The 9,067-nt window shown below is 40.8% G+C and overlaps 2 protein-coding genes across 2 annotated transcripts in view; both read right to left on the reverse strand.

Moving 5' to 3' along the window:
* LOC110303812 (trace amine-associated receptor 8c-like) overlaps positions 1–250 on the reverse strand; it is an 819-nt gene extending 569 nt beyond the window's left edge. Inside the window, exon 1 of the mRNA XM_021175035.1 lies at positions 1–250. This exon is cut by the window's left edge and continues 569 nt beyond it. Within this exon, the coding sequence (XP_021030694.1) occupies positions 1–250 (250 nt within the window).
* A 6,826-nt stretch (positions 251–7,076) lies between these two features.
* On the reverse strand, positions 7,077–8,257 carry LOC110303780 (trace amine-associated receptor 9). The gene has a single exon (XM_021174995.1). It carries the CDS (start codon positions 8,213–8,215, stop codon positions 7,169–7,171), a length of 1,047 nt encoding a protein of 348 aa, XP_021030654.1. The 5' UTR covers positions 8,216–8,257; the 3' UTR covers positions 7,077–7,168.
* Between the last annotated feature and the right edge of the window lie 810 nt (positions 8,258–9,067).

Below are 9,067 nucleotides of genomic sequence, written 5' to 3' on the forward strand. Positions count from 1 at the left end.
CAGAGATGCCCACCAAGAAGTCAGCGCTGGCCAGAGAGGCGATGAGAAAATTGGCTGGAGAGTGCAGCTGTTTGAAATGGAAGACTGAAATCACCACCAGGAGGTTCCCACACACTGCCAGCACAGCCCCAAAGCCATAGACCATGTACAGGATGACCCGGGGCCCTGGAGAATAGGGAGTTTTAATGCAGGATCCATTCGTGTTCTCATAGCAGAGCTGCAGGGCTGGTTGGGAAAAGTTGCTGGTCATGAATCTGCTTTTTGATGCTTGAAGGATTTCTGTCCTGCTAGAAGACAGCGGTAATTTTGAGATATAAAAATTAAAGAAATGAACTCCATAATGAAGAATTAATTTTAAATATTACCCAAGATTATAAATCCTTTTTTCTATTTTAAGTGTAAAGAAATGAAGAAATATAAAAGCACAGAAAAACAATTTTCTCATCTATAGTCATATAATTATTCCCATAACTATGTTAAACGTCACTGTTAATCCCAGGCAAATTGATTTTAATACTGACTGTCAACTATCCAATTACCTGAGTAATTGAGAGTAGATTCCTTTCTTGCAAAAGATGATGACTTATAGTTTAATGGCACATTCAAAGGTCACCTTTAATAGTATTTCAAGTCCTATGTTGTTTTCAGAAGACAGCCAATCCACTCTATCTGCTGTAAAGTTCACATGAGGGATCCCTACAGTGTAAGGTGTGAATCTTCAAAGCACACTCACTATTGTTAATTATAATTAGTAAGTTCTATAAATTATGTTTCTCTATACACTGCTAATTGGTCCTAGTAGTGCTGATAGCCAGAACCAAGAATTTTTTGACTACTCTGAAAAGTTCAGTATTATATTATATTCAATTATATTAACTATTTAATATTCTTAATCTCATACATAGATATTTCTTATTTGACGGATGAATTCATTATTATCAGTTCAGATGTTTTAGGGAAACTATTTTCTTTCTAGAGTAGTAGACTGAAAACTTTTAAAGAAAAATGTGATCAACTGTTTAGGGAAAAAAAAACCTAAAGATGTTCTGCAATTAGTTTGTAGCAACACATTAATTGTGAGGAAAGAAATCAATAGATAATTCCATTGCTCAGTCACGGAAGTCTTATAGGACATGTTTTCTCAGACTCTCTATACCATATTCACCTCATTTGAGACGCACACTCTCTGACTGTCTGATCAATGGCATTTCCAAAGCACATGGCAAGATGCAAAACTCAAATCGAAGCAACAAAATAAAGACGCAAACCTGCAACATCATCCGGGTAACTTTCCGATCACAGGGATCTGTTACACTGAGGATGCACGGGGAGCGGTGAGCAAGGGTGACCTAAACTTTCAGATCACAGGGATCCGTTACACTGAGGATGCACGGGGAGGGACGAGCAAACGTGACCTAGAAATCTGAACGCTTTAGTAAGGTGAAGGTTTCCTGTAAGTCAGTAGTTCCTATAAAGATTCAGGGCTTTTACACTTCATTACTCAAAGATGTCTCACTTAAAGGAAAGGTCCAATGACTTTATCTTGTATCTGCACACATCAAAAAGAAGCACAGAGGCCAGTACACCTCTTCATGACCTTGAGGTGAAACAATCTTCACTTGGAATTATCCTTCTGGCTGGCTTTGTTAGAGGCAAGAGCAGGAGAGTGCACTGTGGTTATGTGGGACTTTGATAAAAAGTCAGAACATTAGGTGACCTGTGGTGCTGGAGGTAATAGTTGGAGGGACACTGTGCTGAGGACTTGCACTGGGGTGAGCCAGGAGCCCTTGGTGGTTCTGAAGCAAAGCCATGCAAATTGGCATGGAGGGCCAACACACTGTTTTGAAAGACAGCTCTTTGTATACTTCTGAACTGAAGTGGTGATAGGACCTTTGAACTTTGACATCAAGTGATCCCATGGTGTCTAACACTGTCATTGTGACCTAGGTCTTCCTGGATCATTCAGTGGAAGTGAGCCACCTGAGGGCAGGCACAAGGAAGCTGCTGGACCCATAGGAGCCTTAGGAGCCCAGAGTTCATGTTACTCCCTCCCCTCTACTGCCCCAGTGACCTCTACTTCATACTTCAGATGACTTGATTAAAAACTGCAGGTGGGTTTGTCATGAGCTGCTTCATTGTGTCGGTGTGCACCAAAGTGATGGTTATGATATAAACTTGCTCAGCTTGGTCTTAGATGATCACAGAGAGGGTGACCCTTCCCAATAGCTGGAGTGTTGAGTTTGCTCCATTCATGTCAACAACAGGACTTTCCCCCACCTGGTTGAATCTTCCCTTCCTGGAACTTCACTCAGTATTTTACTTACTGTATGAACTAACTCTCTGAATGCTTTTACATTTTCTCTTTCAGACACTGTGCTCTCAGAAGGGAAGCCCTCTGCAAATAGTGGGGTGTTAAAATTATTTTATATGAAAGAACTNTTTCATATGAATGTTTATTTCATTTAGCAGTTAGTTATTGTTTAGAAGCTGATATCCTTGAGGGGAAAGGACACAGCACAAACCTGTCCATAGTTGCCTGGAGTACAGGGCCTCCAAGAGAGAGGACAAGGCTGGAGGAGGGCGTCAGGTATTTTAAAGTATCATTAAGAAAAACAAAATACTAATTCTGAAGACCCACAGAACACTAGTGTGCTGCAATCTGTTCATACAAGCATCACTTTATTTTGTAATAGCATTGTCTTCATTCTTTACATATGGATTCTTACTCTTCCTGTAAAGATCTGGAGTTGACACTGTATTCAGGACTTGTTTGTGGACTCCTTTATTGGACATGTATTAAAATCTCTTGAATGTAACATCTTAGTGGTTTTCTCTTGCACACATCAAGTACAGTGGTTCATCAGTTCTTTACCTCAGAGTTCTGAGATCCATTTTGCTTTGCAGACAGTTCTTCATGGGCAACACTCCATTTTAACTCCATTTTCCAGAGGAGAGCTCACCCTTGCAAATAGCAAGTGACTTAACCCAAGTGAAGCCTGTGCATGATGTAGAGAATTTTGGGCATTTCACACACAGGCCTCTGGCCTTGGGAGCTCCCTCTGGACCCTTGCTTTGTGCACAGCTTCTTCAGACCAAAAAACAAAACAAAAACAAACTGTCATCCAATAAAACCTGCCATATTCAGTCCTTATAGTCAGTCTCAAAGNTATAGGCCTTTATATTCTCAGCTAACCTTAGGAGAGACAAACTAATGTTAGGTTCTCTTCAGGTATTAATCATTAGACATTTTGNAAAACCAAATGAAGATGAAGTGTGACATAATATTTAAGAGTGAAAGAATATGGACCATCATTAGGTGGGTGAAAATTTAAAACTTGGCAACTTGTTTGTTTTAAATCTTTAGAAGTTTAAAAATGACAAGGCAATATTCAAAATATTCAATAGCATAGACATGTTTTTCCTGTTAAAAAAACCTAACTAAAACAAAACTTGTAGTAATTTACTGTATTCTGTAAACCTTCAGTACAGTGATTTATAGAGGACAGAAATGTTTCTTCCTAAAAGTGAAAATGACTTTGCTCTATGGCTTAAGTATTCCACCAGTATACTGTTAATATTTTTTTTAACAGTACAGCAAATGACAGCGAGAGAGGTGTCTCAGCAACAAGCGTGCTTGCTGCTTTTCCAGAGGACACAGACTCAGTTTCTAGAGCATACATGAGGCAGTTCACAATCTCCTGCAACCCTTGCTCCAGGAGATCTAGTGACCTTTTGGCCACCACAGGAAATTACATATATGGCATGTACCCACACAGATAGACAAACAGGCAGGCAGGCAGGCAGGCAGGCAGGCAGGCAGGCAGACAGACAGGCAGACAGAAAGAAATAAAGGAAGAGAGAGACACAAACAAATAAGAAGGGATAGGAAACAAGAAATGGAGGAGTTAGGAAAAGCACAGCACCCAAGAATAGGCACAGCCCAAAGGTTAATGTGTGAAACAAGCATTGTCAAATTCTCTTATGCTTTATTAAAGATTGTTATTAAACAAGTAGATATTACCCATTTTTAAACAAAAATATGACATGAGATATACATTGATAACATGTTAGCATCATGGTACATAAATGTCAAAGTAACATTTATTTCAACCTGAATCAATTATAACAACACATGAAAATGTTATTAATGGAAAATTTCAGGATAACTGGAGGCAGTGAATGTTGCCTTTAATGACTATTTTGAAATAAATTAATGTTGAAATTAGTATNTCTAGTATTGTTCTGTCCCTGTTTTTATACAAATGTATGAGAAATGTGATTGCTTAGGACTGACCTTCCAATGTGTGAAAGTAAGACTGAGTCAAAGTCAGAAGAGAGAAAGAAAAACNAACATGACATCTCGATAGGGAAAGCTAAAGAGGCCATGACACCCAGCTAGGGAAGCATTTAGTGTGGCTTCTGTTACAAATGGAAACCTTTACTGCAGCAATGCTTGGTCTCATGGGTAGTTCTTAGAGGACTAGGTGTGAATGATGACTGTTACCATTCATTCATTCATTCATCCTTAGCCATGCTAGGCTCGAGAACTGTGCCCTCACACTTACTAGGCAAACTCTATCACTGTTCTCTACCCCAATCCACTATTACTATGCCTATATCTTGTTACTGATAAGCTATTGATAGCCTTACCACTAAATTATTGGAAAAGTTGCCATGCTGATGGGAATATGTCTGATGGAAATTGCCTGATTGCTGATATTTTATGTAATATGTCTGAGCACATCTTTTAAAACTATGTAAAAAAATATACATAGCTCTATATAATTTAGTTTCCATTTAAGTAACAACCAGAGAAAACACATATGAACAAAGGATATTGTGAATTAAGAAACACTTTAAAACAGATTTATACTTGGCCAATAAAATTAAACTTGTATTTAGATAATAATTTCTGTATATGAGAGGCCTAATATTTCCATAGCTATATCAGGGTGTAAGTGGATTAGGTTTTCTCTGTGATATTATGGAATATTTTATTGGACAAAGCAAATAAACCAAGAGCTACAGATCACTAGGCTGAAGGACCGAGTTCAAGTCCATGTTTGAGATCATAGGGACCATCAGAGAGCAAAGTTCACGTCCCTCATCCGTGGATCTGGGTCTGAACACATCCATGGCTCTGCAGGATTTTGATGTGGGGCTGGCAGAGGTTTATGGTTGATTGTGTTTTATCATAGGGAAACAGACACAGAAGTTTTTTTTTTTACAACAAAACATCCTTTGGAAGCACATAAAGAGTAGAGAAACAAGCCCACTTAGTGATGCTGGGAAGAACCTGAAACTGGTTAGGATTTAGAATCTGGCTAGTAGTCCTCTGTTCAGACTCTGCCTTCACACCCTTAGTGATCATGCTGATGGATGCTGAGGCAGGAAGCAGGTCAGGACAGTAGGGGATGAAAGAGACCTCCAGTGATGGTGAGCACCATTCTTGGGAGGAGGTAGCATCAGAGAGACAGCTTGCTCAATGGCGGGGAGGGAGGCTATTTAAGATAATAGGAGCTATTGGGATGAAGGCCCAACATTGGCCATGGCCAGGGTGCTGGGGATGCCTCACTTGCTTAAGGAGGAGTTCCCAGTGCTGTTGGACATGCACTTAAAAGAGAAAAAGGAAGTTTAACCTGGCTACTGGGCTATGTGACCTCCTGGGCCTGGGTGGGGGTGCCCAAAGGTGGGGATGTGGGACTATGTGGGACATGAAGGCTCCGTGGCAGGTGGGGACCGATTGTACTCCTGCAGATCTCAGGACTCCGCAAACCTAAAATGAACAGGCTAGTATGTGCTTTTCAGTGTCTCCAGGCTCTTTTCTTTACTACTCCAAGTGTTGGTACGAAGTTCCCATTTGCAGCTGAAGGAAAGACCATGTTGGGATAAAGATGTGTCTGACACACAGGCTAGCAGACATGGCTTTCAATTGCTTCTTTAGGCATGAGACCACAGCACAGCAGCTTAAGGCAATCTCTTGGAAGGTGAGCAGCAGAGCCTTGGCCTGTGGTTGTTTTCTGAACCACACCCAGTGCTCAGCTGGGAAGCTTCGTGTCCCCCTTCTCCTCTTCCTGCTAAACACTCTCAGCTCTACTTAAAGTATCAGCACTGTATCTTGAAACACATAACACACATTTTAATCAAAATGAACTAAAACTCACCTTGATTGAGGATTATATACTGGACTAGAAAGTGGGACACATTCCTGCAGTAAATATCTGTTTGAGTTCCTGTTGTGTTAAAACAACCTTTGGTCTTTCAAAAAAAGACCACAAATGTTAAAAAAAAAATACACACATTTGAATTGACACTTTAAAATACAAAATTCACATTTTACTTCAAATTCTAACCAAGTTGAGAAGAGGCAGGCAGATAGCTTTGAGTTCAAGGCCAGCCTGGTTTAAATAGCAAGTGCCAAGTCAGCTCCGCCTCCATAATGGGACACTGTCACAAAAAAAAAAAAAAGACAAACTCGTCCCCAATCAAACAGAAAGATCATTTTTATTTGTATGCAAATCCTTCAGTAATCAAATATGTTCCGTAAAAGCCGTGCTGTGTGGCAGTATAAGCACACATGTTTCTTGTGAACTTATATCTGTGAAAAGAGGAAGGAGCAACCCCCCCCCCCCGTTTCTGAAACGTGAGCCTTTGCATGCGTTTAGATGCTTTTCAGTCACTTAGGTGTTCTCAATGCTAATGTACTGTAAAGTCCCTTAACACTAAAAACGAATGTTTAAATAACTTGAAATTATTTTTACTTCTCATGCAACATATGCTTTGTCTCCTACATGCTAATTCCATGTTTGTGAGCGCTTCATTTTCTTTAAGTTATTGTCAATATCCGAACACTCATTATGAGGGAAAGCTGACCACGGGGCGGGGCGAAGGGGGAATTAGAATCCTTCAAATTACTCAAAGAAAGTAGTAGAAATTTCAGAGCAAAGCAAAGACATTAAGGAGCACACCACTTTGGAAGAAATTAACAGATGGCTCACCTGTGACTCAGAAAATGTACAGATGCTCTAAGAAGAAAATACTTCAGAGTAGCCTTTGAACCTAAGATCTCCGCTGGGTGAATGATTATGGGACCTCGCTAGATTAGAGGGATTCGTTTTACCTCTGACCTTAAACCCTAGTCAGATTTCACATCTCTGCTGTGACTGTTTTAACTTGCACCTGCCTCTTCAGAGAATAGATTAGTTGTTGATGAATCAGCCCTGAAGACTTTGCCACTCACAATAAGTTTTATTGCCTTACGAAACCAAGGATAAAAAAAGGCGTATATCAAGGGGTTCATAGCTGAATTGTAGTAAACACACCACACTAATATCTCATAGACGTACGCAGGAGTAATGAAGTTCATGTAAGCATCAATCACCGCATCAATAATGTATGGCAGCCAGGACACGAGAAATGCAGCCATGGCGATCCCCAAGGTTTTGGCAGCCTTCCTCTCTCTTTTGGCTACTCTTTCCTTGTAGCTCTCAGAGGAGGCCTGAGCTTGGTTGGCTGTACCCTCTATCTTCCTAGCCTGGTACTTTGCCACCAAAAATATCCGACCATATAGAAACACCATGACCACAGTGGGCAGAAAGAACAAAAGGAAACAAAGTAAAACCCAATTTTGATTCAGTGGAGCCTGGCAGCCTCCCACACAGGTCAGAGCAACCACTAATTCCTCAATCCCTTCCTCATTGGCTCCCGTGTAAAAGATGGAAAAGCTGTATGTGACAGAAAAGAACCAAGAGAGAGCAATGCACAGTCCAGAAACCGATACAGTGAACTTGGTCGGATAGGTCAATGGGTCTGTAACTGCAATGTACCGGTCAATGGAGATGCAGCATAAATGAAACAGAGACGCAAAACAGAAGGAGGTGTCGAAACACGTGTGGAACTTACAGTAACTCTCCCCAAAGTACCAGCAGCTCTCCACAGAGCGCACCGTGCTGAAGGGCATCACTGTCACCCCCACCAAGAAGTCAGCACAGGCCAGGGAGGCCACCAGGAAGTTCGTAGGCGTGTGCAGCTGTTTAAAGTGGAGGATGGCAATGATGACCAGTAAGTTCCCAAACACTGCCAGCAGGGCTCCCAAACCGAGGACCCCATAGAGGATGGCTCGAGGCCAGGGTGCGTAAGAGCTTTTAATGCAGGATCCGTTCACGTTCTCATAGCAGAGCTCCATGGGCGGTTCTGGGGAGAAGTCGCTTGTCATTGCCTTCAGTCTTGGTAATTTTAAACTTCCCAGGTTTCCATTCTAGCAATCTAAAACAAAAAACGGGGTTGACAACTGTCTTAGTCAGGGTTTCTATTCCTGCACAAACATCATGACTAAGAAGTAAGTTGGGGAGGAAAGGGTTTATTTGGCTTACACTTCCATACTGCTGTTCATCACCAAGGAAGTCAGGACTGGAACTCACGCAGGTCAGGAAGCAGGAGCTGATGCAGAGGCCATGGAGGAATGCTCTTTACTGGCTTGCTTCCCCTGGCTTGCTCAGCCTGCTTTCTTATAGAACCAAGATTACCAGCCCAGAGATGGTCCCACCCACAAGGGGCCTTTCCCCCTTGATCACTAATTGAGAAAATGCCTTACAGTTGGATCTCATGGAGGCATTTCCTCAACTGAAGCTCCTTTCTCTGTGATAACTCCAGCTGTGTCAAGTTAACACAAAACTAGCCAGTACAACAACTTAAAAATCTCCTGGGGAAACAAAAAGAAAAACAAAAAAAGCAAGAACTCTATTTAAAGTAAAGGTAACCTTTTACTACGTGTTTTCGTATACCCATTTTACTCTTTCCCAAAAGTACTCTAAGGATGTTAAGAAATGAAAACCTGTTGCAAAAAGCCATTTAAAAGTCAAAAGTATTCCTAAGTAAATGTACATTGTCTAATGTTTATTTTATATTATGTCTTTGCACTATTATTACTACATTATAATTATTATCATCATAGAATTTACTTTATTAATTGTTAGAAAAGTTCTTTTCTGTGGATGTCATCTTACCTTTTGAAAATAGCAAACTGGATTGGGCTGGTTTGGCCACCAATGGCTGAATTTTATTTACT

The sequence above is a fragment of the Mus caroli genome, chromosome 10 (genome assembly GCF_900094665.2).
Source record: "Mus caroli chromosome 10, CAROLI_EIJ_v1.1, whole genome shotgun sequence".
Classification (NCBI taxonomy): Eukaryota; Metazoa; Chordata; class Mammalia; order Rodentia; family Muridae; genus Mus; species Mus caroli.